The 17,331-nt window shown below is 38.4% G+C and overlaps 1 protein-coding gene, 1 long non-coding RNA gene and 1 pseudogene across 4 annotated transcripts; 1 reads left to right on the top strand and 2 right to left on the bottom strand.

Moving 5' to 3' along the window:
* Nucleotides 1–1,054: 1,054 nt before the first annotated feature.
* LOC149044632 (uncharacterized) lies at nt 1,055–2,437 on the bottom strand. Its single transcript, XR_016186959.1, has 2 exons — nt 2,186–2,437; nt 1,055–1,360 (listed from the first exon to the last, which is right to left on the bottom strand). It is a non-coding gene; the product is annotated as an uncharacterized LOC149044632 (long non-coding RNA).
* A 733-nt stretch (nt 2,438–3,170) lies between these two features.
* LOC113684058 (cytochrome P450 10) lies at nt 3,171–13,011 on the top strand. Of its 2 annotated transcripts, XM_027201357.2 has the most exons (9): nt 3,171–3,880; nt 6,202–6,401; nt 7,450–7,740; nt 8,240–8,337; nt 9,161–9,327; nt 9,455–9,533; nt 10,904–11,060; nt 11,567–11,610; nt 12,079–13,011. In XM_027201357.2, exons 1-9 carry the CDS (start codon nt 3,426–3,428, stop codon nt 12,187–12,189), a joined length of 1,602 nt encoding a protein of 533 aa, XP_027057158.2. In that variant the 5' UTR covers nt 3,171–3,425; the 3' UTR covers nt 12,190–13,011. The 2 variants fall into 2 exon arrangements, with proteins under 2 accessions (XP_027057158.2, XP_089063764.1); XM_089207638.1 differs by lacking the exon at nt 10,904–11,060 and having other exon boundaries at nt 3,172–3,880.
* LOC113684037 (uncharacterized) lies at nt 12,999–16,872 on the bottom strand (annotated as a pseudogene). Its single transcript, XR_016187018.1, has 5 exons — nt 16,156–16,872; nt 14,997–15,165; nt 14,384–14,642; nt 13,754–13,982; nt 12,999–13,640 (listed from the first exon to the last, which is right to left on the bottom strand). The product of XR_016187018.1 is annotated as an uncharacterized LOC113684037 (transcript).
* Nucleotides 16,873–17,331: the final 459 nt, after the last annotated feature.

Raw genomic sequence — 17,331 nt, 5'->3', positions numbered from 1 at the left:
TTCGAGCCTATTTTAAGAGAGGATAATTTACTTTCATCAAAATCGAATAGCGTGATAAGGGGTAAGTACTAAAACAAGGAACAACCTAAAACCACCTACAACCACCTTCAACCACCTCAAAAATTTCAACAACCACATACAACCACCTCAAAAACATCTACAACCACTTGCAAACTATCTAAAACCATATAAAACAAGGCATAAATGTCTAAAATAAGGCGAAACGACAACATGTCACGTACACGAAATACGAGAATCGAAGGAAACCTCTACCTCCCCCTGAAATCTTACTCTCCCTGGTCCCATGTATAATCAACCATCTCACGAAATGAAATGCGATAGCACGCTAATTATTTTATATTCCCTCAGCAAAAGACTTAAAGGGCATGTAAACCCAAAAAACGTTCATTTTCTTTTCACATAGATGTTTAGTAAATATATCAAGTACACCAAAGGTACCATTCGTTTATTCTCAAAAGTCCATTTTCACTTTGTAAAAGCTCTTCCAAATTCGAAACATTCGCCATCTTGAATGGCGCCATCTTTCCTGTGACGTCACGGGTGGATCCTCCAAAGTCTCGTTTTATAATCGCGTGAGGCACGAAGGAGTCTTTTCTACAGCCGTTGTTTGCTGGTCTCGTCATGATTTTTTTACGTACAGTTTGCTTCAATATAATCAATTTTTTCGTAATGGTGAAGCGTTGTGCCGTCCAGTTTTGTACTGATTCAAACAAAACTGGGCATACAATGCAAATATTTCCAAATGACGCAAATTTGAAGCGACAATTTGTGAAATTTGTTCAAGTGAAAATAGCCGATTTCGTCGAGCCGTTCGAACGTTCTGTTGTTTGTAGCAGTCATTTTTATTCCTGGTGCTGTACCGACGATTCAGGCCTCACCAGAAGCAAATTATTCGGAAGACGAAAAACGACCCATACAGTCGGCAGACGACGAGGATTCGGAAGTGGCTGACCAAACTGAGAAAGAAGTTGAGCTCTTCAAAGTTAGAGGTCAACAGAGAAAGTACAAAATCGATTTACATGAGAACGTTTCGTTAATTAAACAACAACAGCTTTATTGGTTCTCTAAAAACATCTTTTTTCTCATTTAATGAAAGATTATGGGGAAGCCAGTTGTTTGGGAGCCAGCGCTGAGCCCGTAAAAGACACTGACATGTCTGAACCTTTGCCTGTCGAAACACGTATCAAAGAAAGAGAATTCGTTGATATCAGTGTGTTATAACGTGATCTGGAATTTTGTCGGTTCTATACAAAGAATTCTATACAGGATCCCATAATCAACCCTTATGTTCTATAAGAAAATCCATGCCAGCCCCACTTAGTGCTTCCTTTGAGAAACCCTGCAGAGAAACAGCAGAAGAATTTGTGTCACGGTTTTCACAGCAGTGAAAATACATTCAAAGGTCAGTAGGACAATATTCATCATTTTGAGTACAACTTAAAAGATCCTGATTTCAGCTTGCAAAACTATCTTTTCAATAATGCAAATCGAAGCAAACACAAACAGGGTTGGATAATTATGAAGGCCACACAAGGAAATGCACATGATACAACTTGTTTTATCGATGGAAATGCTTCTGAGATGAAGGATATTGTTTACCGCACAAGATAGCACAGCGACCCTAAAGTGTTTGCTGAGATATCCCCAACACCAACGAACAAGCTATCTGTAGGCAATTTAACGAAATTTCCTGCCAGGAAAGAAGCGAAAAACAACTAGCTCTAGTATTGTATTATTAAATCAATGGCAGAAACAACTCAAGTAAATCGATCTCAAAATGTAACAAAACAGATGAAACAGAAAATATTTAGCTTACTCGTTTCTGGTGTGATTATCTGTGCTTTACTGCTGCCTGTAAGCGTACTTGGCCGTCTCCAGCACCCAGAAATCGAGGCAAATTGACTGAAAACCTGGATGCTCAGTGATACAACTTATCTGGGTTTCAGACCATTTTGCCACAATTGCCCGATTTCCGTACAACAAACACTTTCATGAGTTTTCGGCATTGGTTGACAAGTTCCACACTCGCACCTTTGATAATTTTATATAAAACACTCTCAGAAGCTCAAGTTTAAAAAAATTCTGTTGCATTCCTTTAGATTGTACCCTCGCTGTATTGCATTTTCATGTCAAATACAAATAAATCACAAAGTAAATTAAATACCAGTCTGAGTTTCCGAGACGGTCGCATCGCTGTCGACATGTTCTGTACTGTCTTCGTGCGGATCGCTTCGGTGAACCCTACGCGGCGGACGTGACCCAGACTCTCCTAAAGATTCTGGATTATCCCCAGCGCTGTCATGTACTAAGCTTAAGGCATTCGAGTCGCTACCTTCTGAAAAAACATCTTCCGAACTACCGCTTCTTACACGAACTCCCACACCAGTTCTACTGGGAAATATGTGTTGCGCAATATTTTGGTTCCACCGCTTACGTCACGACTTCTCGCTATTGTTTTTACCGGAAATGGAATTTCAGTTGATAATGCCGATTTTCTCCTAAAATAAGTCGAATTGGACAAAACTAATTTCAAATTCGTTTTCTACGCCACTTTTTACATAGTATAAGAAAAACATGTATTTTTGGGTTTACATGCCCTTTAAAGTACTTTACAAAATGAACTAACAAGTTACAAAAAATAATAAATAGGGAATAATACATGGGCGCGCGTAGATATGGAATTAATCTTCGAGTGTTTAACTCGATAGCTCACGAGTGAGCGCAGTGAACGAGTGAGATGTCGAGTTGAACACAAGAAGCGAAATTCCATATCTACAAGCAACCATGTATTATTTTGTTTATCATATAAACACGATAGCCCTTTTCTGGGAAGAGAATCCGTCCTCATTAATGAATGCAAATAAATGAATCGACAATCCTCGAATAACAATGGTAGAGTGCGTTGGCGCTGACTCTTAAGATGGAAAATGCTTTAAATCATGATTACGAAAACTTCCATATATACGCGCGCCTATGTATGATTCCCAATGTATTATTTTTTATAACATGTTAGTTCGTTTTATAAAGTTCTTTAAGTCTTTTGCTGAGGGAATATAAAATAATTAGCATGCTATCGCATTCATTTCGTGAGATGGTTGATTATACATGGGACCAGGGAGAGTAAGATTTCAGGGGGAGGTAGAGGTTTCGTTTGATTCTCGTATTTCGTGTACGTGACATGTCGTTTCGCCTTATTTTAGACATTTATGCCTTGTTTTAGATGGTTTTAGATAGTTTGCAAGTGGTTGTAGATGGTTGTAGGTGGTTTTAGGTGGTTTTAGGTCGTTCCTTGTTTTAGTACTTACCCGTGATAAGGCTGACTGATCGCACCTCCCCGGATCTGAATTAAGAGCCGCTAAGTGACATCATACTGCTTGTTACTTTACTTATTTGGAGTGTCATTTATGTTACGGGGCGCAGAGATGATCGCTATGGCATTTGCTTTTGTACGAGCACCTTGTGTCCGTTTGCGAAGCTTTTATCCAATTTCATCTTTCGCGAAAGTTCACTTCCAGAGAGCTGAAGCAGCAGAAAAGATTTCTCCATCAGAAAACGAAGTCGAACCTCTGCCGTTCAATGAAATCCCTGGACCTCAAGGGAAATATGTACCAGCGATAGAGTTTTATCGCGTTTCTGAAGGATTTACCAAAACTTATAAATTGACCGACAAGCTATTCAACCAGTATGGCCCAATATTTAAGCAGTCTGTCTCTGATAGAAGTCCTGTTGTCCATGTCATGGATCCAGTCGACATTCAAACCGTGTTTCGTGCAGAGGGAAAATATCCTTACAGGCCACCAATTGATGCGCTCGTAGAAGTTCGGAGAAGAAAGGGAATGTTTCTTGGGATCGAAAATCTGTGAGTACCTTGACTAGTATTCGTGAAAGTTTTTGATCTTCAGATTATCAGGCCAGGTACGATTATTCCCTAGACTTTGAGGCAAGTGTATAAGCCTTGAGTAAACTAACTTTAAACTTGCTTGTCCCACTGATGCAGTTGATATTTGGAAGTGAGTGAATTATTTGCTCGGATAATTTTGTCGGCATTAATTATGTGTCAACCTTCAGAAAATTTCAGTTGGGCTAGCGTTTGTTCTGCAAATCTTTTGATATTTCTGTTTACTGCGTTTGAAATTTCTTTGTGTTTACATTTTAACTTATTTTTCAATCAAATACCATATTACGAATTAACGTGGTCATTAGTCGAAACTGGACTAATGCTTAGTAACCGCAATTGTGATAAGAAAAAACCCTTTGGGTTTGAGTCGTCAGCGAAAAGGAGGACTGGAAAAGGAAACGATTTAGCTCTCGAATACAGACCAATAGCGATGGAGGATCAAGCACATAGCATACATGTCTATCTAACTGTAGGTCACTTGGCCGTTAGAAAGTTTCAAAATATTTCACTTTGTCACAGTGCTAAGTGTTTCCTCAAGTACTTATTCCCAGTAATAACTGTTTCCCTGGTGGGGAGTAGAAACAAACACAAAACACAGAGCTCCAAATAAACAGAAAAAGTGGCAGGCAATTTGGGTTGTGTTGGAGCGAAGAGTTTGCTTTTTTTTGAAGGTGGAGCAGGTAGGTAGGTTAGGTAAGCCACCTAGCCATGTTCGAAAAATAGCCCATATTTACATACAATCTTAAAACCCCAGAATTCCAAGGTGAAGTTTCCAGTGCATGAATGTAACCCAGTACCAGTTGGGTTGTCCCACCTTAAAATGCTTTCATAGCAAATTGTAACCATGGTAGACTAGGTAGCCTGCCAAGGCTGGTTACCCAACTTATCGTGTTAATGTGATCAAGATAAAAAGAAATCATATATTAATAACAACTCATAGGGACAACAGGCTAACCCAGCTATGCAGGTTACCTGATCTCTATGTAAACAGGCTCTTAGATCTCAAGGCCCTTCTTATAAGTTGTTCCCAAACCTAGGATGCACTGAATGTGGAAAATAAAGAAGAGCAAAATGTTTTGAGTAAAACAAGCTTTGTGCTGAAATAAACCAAACTCAAAAATATCAAGCTTCCCAGATTTTGAGGGAACCCTTAGTGAGAAGCCTTAGTACCCTTGCCTTGCACAACTGTAAATTTTCAATTTAAACTACTCAGAATAATTTCTAACTTGTTTGATGATAGTTCAGCCTACAAATTGGCCTCGCTAATATTTGCAATGTGTAACTGAGATTTTTGCAAGAAATAAAATGGATTTGATGGAAACACAATTTAACCACTCTGCTCTTCAGAAGAGTGAGGAGATACACATTACATTGAACCATTCTTAGCATTTAATTTAGTAGTAGTGGTCAAATTTGAACTGAGGCTATGATTTTTAATTGGGAGTACATTGTATGTGTGAAATTAGGGGTTACACATATCACTGAAGCCCCATGGGTGAGTAAAAAGTGTTCCCATCACAAGAGCTTGACAAGCAGAGTAAAATTAATTTTATTTCTTCTTTCTGCTAAGCATAGAAATATAGTTCTAGATCTGTGGTAGATTTTTGAAAAAAAAGACTTTTCCTGGAAGCCTCTGAGAAAAAGCAATGCTCCAGTTTGATATAATTTGAAACATTTAACTGCTCATTGGAATAAGGCAGTTGAAGAAACAGATCTTGATTGGCTGCCATCTTTGAAGGGAAACACATGTATCACTAGAGTGTGTGTGTAGGGGAACACATATTAGAAACAAACATGTATTACTGGGCATTGTGTTTCCCAGTGACTCTTCAACATGGCTGATATAAAATGTACTGCAGACCATATATTATGGAGTGGTTTTAAAACATAGAATTATTTGAGGTACACATGTATTAGACGCAACCTGCATCAATGGAGCCTATTCACAACATGGACTAGTGAATATAACTTGTTCACCTAGTGTGTTATATTTGAATTTAGATTTACAATTTATAATTTCAATTTCATGTGAGCCACTAGTAGTCCATAGTAAACATGGGTATACAATCCAAAGTTGACTAAGATCATGTGAAACAGAGAAAAATCTTTAAACATATTGATCATTTGCATACTTATTCCCCTGATTTCTCAATCATTGTACTCAAAGGAACCTTACCTTTAATTTGTCAACTATCCTGAGTTAACTTGGAGTCTCCCTTGTACAGAGCAAATGTCTATGTTCCCTCAAGGATGTGCTTTAATTGAATATTAATACCACACAGAAATGGTAAGGAATGGCAAAGAGTTAGACAAGCAGTAGCCCCAAAACTGATGCGTCCAAAAGTGTTGGAGGAAAACATTGACAACTTTAACGCAGTTACAAAAGACACACTGGAACACTTTGCAAAACTTAAAGAGACTAGCGGATTGGGGAAAGAAATTCCTGACTTGGAGGGTGAACTGAGTAAATGGGCAACAGAGAGTAAGTTTGCATGTCTTAAATAATAATGATGATAAATTAGGGTGGCTATTTTACTTATTAACAGATGTCTTGAAAGGTTGGCAGAATCATGAATGTTGACATACTTATTGCAATGCAGTGATAAGAAAGAGTGGTCACTCACTCCCCTTTTAGTTAAAGGCACATAAAGCTAAAATTAGGGGTGTTTCTTGGGGTTTATATATAGATACTGTTTATATTGTTATTACGGTAACCTAGTAACATATACAAATGATCAAAATTACCGTAAAAAAGTTAACCGTCCTGTAGACTCTTAAGAGACAATTTTCAAGGGTTACTGATTTCTAAAGGAAGTTTTTGTTTCAGTTGGAGGCTCTTTTTCATGTTTTGGATTCTCTTTAACTATAGTTTGTGGGATTAGAAACTGAGACGAAGAGGTCCTGAAAAGAATTAAGGGAAGGATGTGCAAGACCCAAAATTGAACGTAATTTATAGATTTCATATTTCTAGAGGTTGGCATCTCTTCAATTAGAATCAATTAGAATGGGTTTATTTGGTCAACAAACACCACATGTTTCCTGTGAGGGAGGCTTTCAAAAGGTTGCTATCTTTCTTGGCTCATATGCAAGAGTTTTCTGGATTTTTTTTTAAACAAGCTTAAGCCCATTGCAAGGTCTCTCAAGTTTGAGGTCTTGGCAAATTTGCTGGGCTTGGCTTATAGGTGAATAAATGCAGTACTTCAAATGAAGTAAAAGTTAATACCATAAAATTAAAGAAAAATCAATACTTTTGACCTAGTTATGATGGTGGTTTCATGCATGCTCACTTTCCTGGATTATCTGAAAGTTTCTCAACATACAGAGCTTATCTCTTGGCATCTCAAACAGCCTGCCAAGTCTCTCCCACATAAGAGAATGTGGGAAACAGGGAGAGGGGCAAGTCAAGTTTATTTCACTCCCTAAGAAATAAGTGTCTTCTATTCAAGGTTGGTTGTATTTTTCTCAACTTTTTGTCTTTGTTTTTTTTTTGTCTAATTTCATCATTTTATGTTTTATATGTTTTAATTAAGGTGTGGGCACATTGGCTTTTGATGCTAGAGTTGGGTTATACAATGATCCACCAAGTGAGGAAGCCTTGAGGTTCATTGGATCAATGCATGATATTTTTCAAAGCCTCCATGCCTTTGTTTTTGGAATTGTGGAGAAAAATTTATTTCAATACATGAAAACCCCAAACTTTGTCAAGCTTGAGCGTGCATCGGACACTGCATTTGAAATTACACGTGGATATATTGATAGGAAAATGAAAGATCTTGAAGAAATGGCTCATAAAGGATCAGATGATTCTCAAGAATCTGAAGGTAAAATCTGGATGGGCAAGATTCTGCCTAAGGAATGATACCTGTTTCATTATATTTGCAATGAAATGAAAACGGGGAGAAAAATCAGGAGATTAAATTGGTGGTTACTGGTAGTAGGGCAGAGGGCTTGAAGCTGGGACCAACAGATTGTAAGCCTAGTTCCCTAACCACACTGTCTCCCTGACTTCTATGGATTAAATCATCAGATTCCACTAAATGCTGTGGTGTTTTAAAAGGCTCTTAGCACACCACAATGTAGATCCCTTCCCAACCCATTTCTACAAGTCACAAGAGCAACATTACATGTCTACGACAACATGGGATAAAGAAGGGTCTTTCCAAGTGTTCCCTTCCCCAAAAAAATTACTTTGACTTAAATTGTATTCAGTTAGGTCAACAAAAGTGTATCAGTTCTCTGGTTTTAGGACCAACAAATAAGGTACAGAGTTAGTGCACAGAGTAATGAACTAAAAACTGTTTGTTATTTATTTTTCCATAGCTGTTTCATTGTTAACTTACCTGCTAACACGTGAGGACTTGACCCCGGAAGAAATTTATGGCAACACTTTTACTCTGTTTGCAGGAGGTGTTGACACAGTAAGTTGGTTTATCATTCCGCATGTTTTGACAAACTGAATCCAACCACTGTAAATAGTTACATAATGGCCAGTGACAAAACCCAAACATGAATCAGGAAATATGTTTTTCGACAGGTGAGGAGAGAGTTTGGTCTGCTGAGCTATGCCAGGGTAATCACTAAACTCAACAGAAAATGATCATCACAACCATGCTTCTGTTTGTAAAGATAGCTTAAGCTATCTTTACAAACAGAAGCATAAAACCGATATGCTTCTGTTATAACGAGTTAGCAATTAATCTATTAACTGTGACCAGACTTTTATTTTGAACTCTGTGAGTGTGAGCTGGAAATCAAGTAAGCAATGCAAGAAATCTTCAACTCGACAACCGAGCCGTTTAAGTGAACTGCACACTTACACGCGCATCGAGCGAGTGTAATTCCCATGAATTAGCTGCTTGAAACAAGCACACTTTTATAATTACATGCAAAGTGCTTGAACTAAAAATAGATGAATTAACAGGAAAATGATGCCCATTTTGGACGAGATATTCAATCTGGGGCAAGGAGGGCAGGCATGGAGGTGTAGAAAACAGAGATGGATGGCCATCATTTGTTAAATCCCGGCAAAAAGATGCTGAAACTCCGTACCTAAACCTCGTCTGTTCTGTTGGCAGGGGTTTGAATATTTATTAGGGAAGTGATAAAGGAAAAATGACCAGGTAAAAATGAAGGGTACTCTCCTAGTTGTAAGTGAAATGGAGCACCCCTGTCAAAATTTGGATACATCTTTGGGGCTCTTTTGGTTTTCTATCTCACCCTGAATTATTTTTCCCTTTTTAGACAAGTTACACCACTCTGTGGGCATTGTACCACCTTGCAAGAAATCAAGAAATTCAACAAATCCTTTACCAGGAAATATTTGGCATTCTGGGGAAAGATGGAGATGTTACGGCTGGAAGCCTTGCAAAATTGTCTTATCTCAAGGCTTGTGTTAAAGAATCTGCAAGGCAAGTTCATGTTTTAAGGTGGATTTTATCAGAGAGTGTGGTGTGAAAAATACTTTATTTTGTATATATACAATCTTAAATGTACAATCTGCAATTATATCGTTTAACTCTGCCATTTCTTTGATAGGTTGACGCCAGTCTTCCCGGCTAATAGAAGAATATTGGATAAAGATGTAGTTTTGAGTGGATATTTGGTTCCTGCGCAGGTTTGCTCCTAACTTACTACCGTCTGCGTCTATCCTTGAGCTGGACGAATTAAGCGCTACTAACGTTTTTTCGTTTAAACAATGCAGGTTTTGTCACTTTTCGTATATTTTGTCATCAACATTTTCTTGTCTCCAGGGCTCGAAACTCGCAAAATGCGAGTGATTTTGCAAATCTGCGAGTGAGAAAAATATTCACCCGCAAACGTTTGTTTGCTGGAATCATCCATGTCTCCGAAACATGAAGTAGATAGGTGGTGGCTGTTAGGACAACGACAAAGGAGACCAAATATTTAATGCCCTTTTCTTAAACTTTTCAACTCATTAATAGCCTGTGCGAAATATTAATTCTAATCTTTATATCAGATATGGTCATTGACATTTCAAAGGGAAAGAATTTGCTAGTGGTCTCACCAGTTTGCTAGTGGGAAAAAAATTTACTTACAAAACTTTGCTAGTGGACTAAAAAGTTAACTTTGAGCCCTGGTCTCCGTTACAGTACATTCAAATCAAACGGTCAAAGTGCGGTCACTTCGTTCCAAGTCAGGTCGCTCAGCGAATGAGCTGAGCCCTAAGCCCCCTTGTCTACGGAATCCCATACCAAAGGTGTGGCAGAGTATGCAGGTCAAGTATTGGCTTGTCATCAGGGATCACCTTCCCACTGATCCTCAGACCCGAGGAACCTGCCTTCATCTTCGTTATTTTGAGGATCGTTTAGAGCAATTTACAACTAAATGGCTGAAAAATTAAACCAACTTTATTATAATTGTTAGTCAGAAAAAAGGTGAACATCATCATTAGCAACGAGAACTCAAATAGAAAACTGGCAAGCTGTTTGAAGTGCATGAAAACGCAAGTGACAAAGCCGCGATTTGGCGTTTTAGTTCTGCACCTGATTGGTTAAGATTGCGGCGCGAGTTATCTTGACGAATCAGAATGAAGTAAAGCAAAACCAAGGCATTCCCGGATACTTTTGGCCGCTCATTTGAAAATGTTTATACATGCAATCGTTGTTTATCTTCTTCATCGTTTATCATGTTTCCCTTTTTTGGTTTCATCTTACCTCCTTGATGCCGTCTAAACTGGCAACAATGTTAAGACTTCCTCATTCTAGGGCTCTTATAGAGTTTTCTTGGTGTCAAATAAGGCGAGTTCTGTCCTTAAACCTTGACTTTACCTGGGTCCTTTGGGGTACGATGTCTTCCAAACAAGTCCATGTAGCTTCATTTCAGAATATTATAGTGGTATTTTCGTTAATTTCCGTCACTAATGCGAAGGATCCTCCTCTGTCTTTGTGAAGTGTTGATGACGTAAAGAGAGACCAGTCTGTTTCTTAATTCCCTTGTCTACTCTTGTTCGTCATGATTTCATAGACCATAATTCAGATGGAATTCTTTGCTACAGCAGCCTCCGAAAAATACTTCAAGAATGCATTAGAATATAAACCTGAACGCTGGTTGAGAGAAAACAAGAAAAATATTGATCCCTTTGCATTCCTTCCATTTGGCTTTGGTGCGCGCATGTGTATTGGTGAGTTGTTCTTACTGATAATGGGCGTAAAGATGTTCCCTCTTCAAAGTAAACTTTTGGGGACTAGTACTCTCCCAACATGGGTTTGTTTTTCTAAATTCGCAACGGTTGTCAAATGACTTTTTTATTTCTAGAAATGTGTCATTTTGCTCCAATACTGGTTTTTCTCGCCATCAGTCGATTAGTTTTGTCGTTTACATCCAAGCAATAACCAAGGGTATGCATCGAAGACGTTTCCACGTGCGGATACTGTGACCTCCATTATGAATTAAAGTCAGGTCACCATAGTCATGAGGTTTACGAGGGGAGAGGAAGGGTTGGGGCGAGTTTGGAAACGTGCAATACTTACCTGGTCATATTAGTGACAAATAATGGAATTGTTAAACTGCTCAACTGGAAGGAAAACGTACCATGAAAGTAAATTGTCCCGAATAGATTGTCGGCTTAAAAAAATATATATATATATACTTAAGTCTTCATGAGGTTTTTTTCGGTTTTTGTTACAGGCAGCAGAGTGGCAGAGCTGGAAACATATCTTCTGGTTGCAAAGGTAGGCTAGTATTTGTGTGGCAACAAGATCCAAAGAAAGGAGATGAGATTGATTCCTTCCCACACTGCGAATTTCTCTTGTAACTTGTTCCAGAAGTCTGTCGTAACCCACTCGGAAGGTGGGCAGAAAGTGTACGGAATCTTTACTCCGGAATGAACAGAAAAGTCTTTCAACGTTTTGAAAAAGTATTAGCATGATGTTAAACGGGAAAAACGTATAGAGTCTTTTTTTCTTTTGCGGTTTGTTATGAAATCTCTCATGAATGAACTTTTGCTTGAGCATTCCTTGAATTACGCAAAATATAGTCGATTTTACTTCAGCCTATGCAGGGGGGTAACTCGTGTGCAAGATGATTAATGGGGTTCTGTACAAAAAACTAAAGTTAACAATAGTAGAGGCAATGTACTCTTTTCGTATTGGCTAAGCCATGTTGTGCGCTGATAGTATTCCTCGCCACACAAACTGTAGGTTATTCAACGCTTCCGGTTAGAGTATCACCATGAGCCACTGGAAATGTATCAGAGGATGTTAGCAGTTCCAGAGAAACCGGTCAGGATCAAGTTTATAGATCGACATTAAAAGGATGATGTTTAAGGGATTTTGATCTCGACATTCTCGCTCTAGCACCATTTCTATTTTCAATAGATATGATTTTTAAGAAAGACAAGTAATGGAATCTAAGCAAGCCGACGAAGCTTTAGAGCATATATGCATTTGCTGAATTAATATTAACACTCTAGATGAGCCGATATACTGCGGAGACTCTAATTACATCAAACGAATGCCTTGTCGTTGATAAATTCACCATTATATTTTTATCGAAAGATGTTGCTGTAGCTACAGTATAGTTTTTCATACAACTGTTACGTTTAATGAAAGAGTAAATGACTCAATTAGCCAAATAAGTGGAATTTTTATCACCGCGAGTGTGCATCAATTCTTTTTAATGATTAGAAGAAAACTCAAGGCATATTAAACTCGTTAATAGGTTTATTTTGGTGGAAATTTACTTTGCGTCTGTCCTCTGAGGGGAATAAAATTAGGTTAAGATGTCGTCCAGTTTCAACGAGTGGCCAAGCACATCCTGCATGGTAACCAAACCAAGCTTAAAAATAGTTTCTTTTCTTACAAAGTAACAATGGTTTCCAAATGGTAAACTCTATTACACTCAGAAGTACTAAATATCTCAATTATTATTACATCATTCATAGTCTATGGAAAAGTCATTTAGTTAATAGAAAATCATAGAGATTGTTGCCTGGAACTGAAAGCGTCAAAAATATTTCATAAAAATGGTAATGTCACCAAAGATTAACTTTAAAATGTTTAGTCACATTATTAAACAATGAATTTCACAATATTGAACGTATATCATGAATAAAGACTAATCACCCGGACAAATCTCGTATGTTCTTAATTAAATATTCACGTGGAATCTCACCCTTCCGGAGGATGTGGTAATGAAAGTCAGGTATAGAAAACCTGGCACTGGGTGATTTGTGCTTGAGTTTTCTCGCATTTACGAAAGTGATTTGTCCAATCATGTAACTCGTCACGGCTCCTGGGGAGCTTTGAAACCGCGTGATATCCTTGGAGGCCGTGGTGCGACTTCCCCAAGCGCACTTATTATACAGGAGTTCAGCGTTTATCCGGGACATATTATAGTAGTTGATGTTTATGTCCGGGAAGGTGTGCAGTGCAGCCAGGATCTAGTCAAAATGAACAATACGAGAAAATATACGAGCTAACTAAAGGTTATGTCGTTGTCACCTCAAGGTGATGCCCTGGTAGTTGTTCGTGTGCAGTTGTGGTCCACTCAGTGTACTTCGGTCCAAAATTGTCTATAAAGAAAGGCAGCATATGCAGAGAAGGAGTCTGGCAGCTAGCACTGTTGGATTCGACGTACTGGTGAAAAACTGCCTCCAAGTGGTACCACGGAACTACCTTAATTGCACTGTCAGGAATGGTTTTCATTGGTCCAATGCCGTAAAAAAGCGGGGCCATCTTGGGCCTGATCTGTTTCATTTCCTGTCAAGTGAAAACAAAGTCGGCTGATGTTGGTAATCGCATGCTTCTCACTAAAAATCGTATTTGAGAAAAGTAAATAACGAGTCATAGAGAAAGAAGATGCACGTGTCTATCTTTGTTGTACTTTCAATCTATGCTTGCATGACCTTCCATCTGTTGGGGCAAAACAACCGCGATGCCTTTTCATCAATACAGTGGAAAAATGCAGCCTCGTCGAACTCTTTCGCAGGAAACGGATGTGGGTTGAAAAACGTGGCCCGTGATTCAGTAAGATTTGCCTTAATTGAATTATACAAACGGACGACCAAGGGTGTTCTGTAACCAAGTTGAAACCGGTTGTCTTTCATTTAGCAAGATCAAGCTGTGTAACATCGAGAGACCATATTATCATTGAACAGGGACTGACATACGGACAGAATTGGAAATGCGTTGTTCTTATCAAGAATGTAACCTTAAAGTTCTTTAGAGCTTTTCAGCACAGCTATACAATGATACGTTTTGTCAAGGTGGAAGTTGACAGACTTAACAAACAATTCTTTCATATTCCAAGCTGGTTCAAAGACTGAGGACTAAATTCGATCTTAGAGTCAATATTTTTATCTTCCAGGCTATATCACTTGCAAAATTGTACATACTTAATCAGTATGATGACATGAAAGTTGTTAAAGAGTTAACGCTCATACGTCATTACTGTACCTTCCCTCTTCTGATATCTTGGGTTTAAGATAATTCATGTGACACTCACGGGAGACAAAAGTTCGTCCAACTTTTCCTGTGAGATATGTTTCAGTTTTTCCGGCGATACAACAAGCGTTGTGAAAACTGATATAAGTTTCAAATAAGTCTGTGCGCCGCTTAATCTGTCCCTTGAGGGTAACTCCTGAGTGGTTGGCTGGTCACTCTTCGCTATCTCATCCACGTACATATATGGAAGAGGGAGACTGGATAATCCACTTGACACGTTGCTCGGAATGCAATGACGAATGTATTCTGTCTCTAAATGTCTGAAAAGCAACAAATTGAAATAGTCTCCAAATCCCGAAACTGAAAGGGCTTTTGCAAATAAAAAAATGGCCAATCAGAAGAAAGGAATTATTTCGAAGAGCCAAGAACACAAAGCCAACCAAATTGCCACTTGCGCGGGTAGATGCGGGTGACCAAGTCGTGATTACTTCAGCTTTAGTTTTGTATCCGATGGTTGAGAGAGTGACACGAGTTTTCTGGACCAATAACATAGCGACACATAGTAAAACCAAAGCAATTTCATTCAAACATACACCTCATAGAGCCATAATGATATAGACATTTCAAATCCATATATACACTTCTCATTCAAAGCCATGCTGCAGGCTTGTTACCTTATCAGCTTATAGAGAGGTCTCCCAAGATTCTCTATGATAGATTGCCGCAGATATTCTGCCACTGTCTGTCCATACAACTGTGTCCATTTTTGTCTTGCTTCTGGGACCAGTTTCTCGAGAAACTCTTCCCCAAGGATCATCTTTGCGACTTGAGTCTTTAGTGCACCTAGCAAATACGCAAGCACATTGTTTCTGTTGTTGTTATCATTTTCTGTGTATTATCACACTTTGTCGAGTTAGGTTTTTTTCCTTTTTTTATCTCTGGTAGCTAAGTTAGGGAGAACGAGAGTATCTCTCTTTATATCTAACTAAGTTATTTACTTTAAATTCTCGTTCAGTTTTTTTTTAATCTTTTTAACAAGAAATATTATCAGATAATCACATTATCTGCAAACAGACACGCCGCAAAATAGGTATCAAAAATAGAGTACATGATTGAATAAATCAGTAAGTAAATCTTTACACGAGGTTTACTTCTCTCAAGAACTTGTGAACTTGTTTTTGAGCTTTTTTTTCCGTGTCAAAGTACGACATAGATGATCATTTATGTCTTTAAATCTTTTTTTAAGCAGAGATAGGCAGTAATTTTGTTACAGTAACCGAAAGAGTAGGTCTCTTATTCGTTGTTTTTTTTCCTTTTTTGTTTGCCTCTCAAAGCCATCGAGGTCATTATAAGCCAGAAAAATCCAAATTAAGCAATTATTTCGGCTCTAAAAGTCACGCATTTGTCATTCATCATCAAGCAATGTTTTCTTTTTTCTTTTTTTCCGAAATTTGAAGAGCGATATGATCAGTGGAAATGCAAGTTAGTTGAAGTACAGTTTCTACTGCACAGGAAATCTGTAATGGAGTATCAAAAGTGGGTTATAGTCTTTGGAGTCAGCTGGGGCAGTTAGAATGGTCTGTCGTCGCTTGGCTCCTCAATCTTATCATCAAAAAATCATTTTCTGTCCCGACTTTGAAATATTGATTTTTCTCAATAAATCAATATACTGTCAACACCTAAATCCTATGATCCTTACAGTGGGCGGCTAACCTTTTGAAACCACTTCACTAAACTTGAAGTGTCCAATGACCGATAGGACGCGGTAAAATGAACGTACGCTTACCATTTTCATTTTGATGATAATAATGCAGGATTATAATCATAGTTTACCTGTTTCGTTTGAGATCGCTATCGATAGGAAGTTCTTCTTAAATTCACGTACTCCCACAGTGCATGGCTCCATAGACCGTACCATACTAACTTTTGGAGCGCCTTTTATGTTATCGCTATATTGACGAATTGATTTGTTATGTTATTCTAAAATACCGTTCAACAGTTGTATGTCGGTGAAACTTTGGGGTTTAAAATGAGGTAAAGAAACTTAAGACGCCTTAATAAATTGTACACAGGTTGCCAACAGAACATTTTCGGTCCCAGTAGCCAATCTCCAGAGTAGTAATTTATTTCATATGGGCTCCATCCGAAAGAAACCTTTAAAATGTGTTTGGCGACGTACATGGCCTTCTTTTCTCGCCGGTTGAGTTTGCTTTCGTTCACGTCCGCTAAAATGCCAGTTTGTAGCTCATTGTAGAGAGTAGTACGAGCATCAGTGTGTTTTTCATGGCCTCTGGACGGAAATCGTAAGGACGATAGAACTTTCGAACCTCGGACGAAGTTACGCCAGGTTTGGATGCAATCATATAAGGATGATACTTGTAGTACTCAGACTATCTATCTATCTATCTGACCGTACTAAACGGCGGTTGAAAAACAAAAAACTTTTCTTTCTTGTTTTCAACAAATTCCAACTTCGACGAACTGGAAGGCAGCCTTTTCTGTCTTGTGGAAGGCATGTTTTCTAGTAGCGGATTCACAGTGTCCACATATCAAGCGAGCCAGCTGTATGTCGTAATCTACGTTATACAGTCAAGCAATTGCCACAGGCCTTGATATTTCTCAAACAGTTTTCATTGGCTTTCTGCAGACTGGATTGGGTCAAAAAGAGCTTAATTACTTGAACAGCCCTATGTGCCTTGAGAATAAGTTCGATTATAAAATTTGTGCCTGGTTACATCATAGCAAAAAGCTAAAATTAATAGCAGAGTAGATTGGCTATTCAGCACATTATCTCGAAGGTGGTTCTTATTCAGTCTATGACAGAGGACAATTATGGTGCTCAGTAATCTCAGCATGCGATGACGCAAAGATATTCATTGATCTGATAATTAGATAACTGTTGCAACAAACCGAGCTGATCTGATAGCACACAAGTAATTAGCCAATGTTCAAATTGTCGATACGGTTTTCCTTTCTCTAAGAAATGAAGAGCGCCTTTTCAATAGTTTG

The sequence above is a fragment of the Pocillopora damicornis genome, chromosome 5, assembly GCF_964200805.1.
Source record: "Pocillopora damicornis chromosome 5, jaPocDami1.2, whole genome shotgun sequence".
In the NCBI taxonomy this organism is placed as follows: Eukaryota; Metazoa; Cnidaria; class Anthozoa; order Scleractinia; family Pocilloporidae; genus Pocillopora; species Pocillopora damicornis.
Note: the sequence above shows the minus strand (reverse complement) of the source record. Positions and strands in the feature narration are given on the sequence as shown.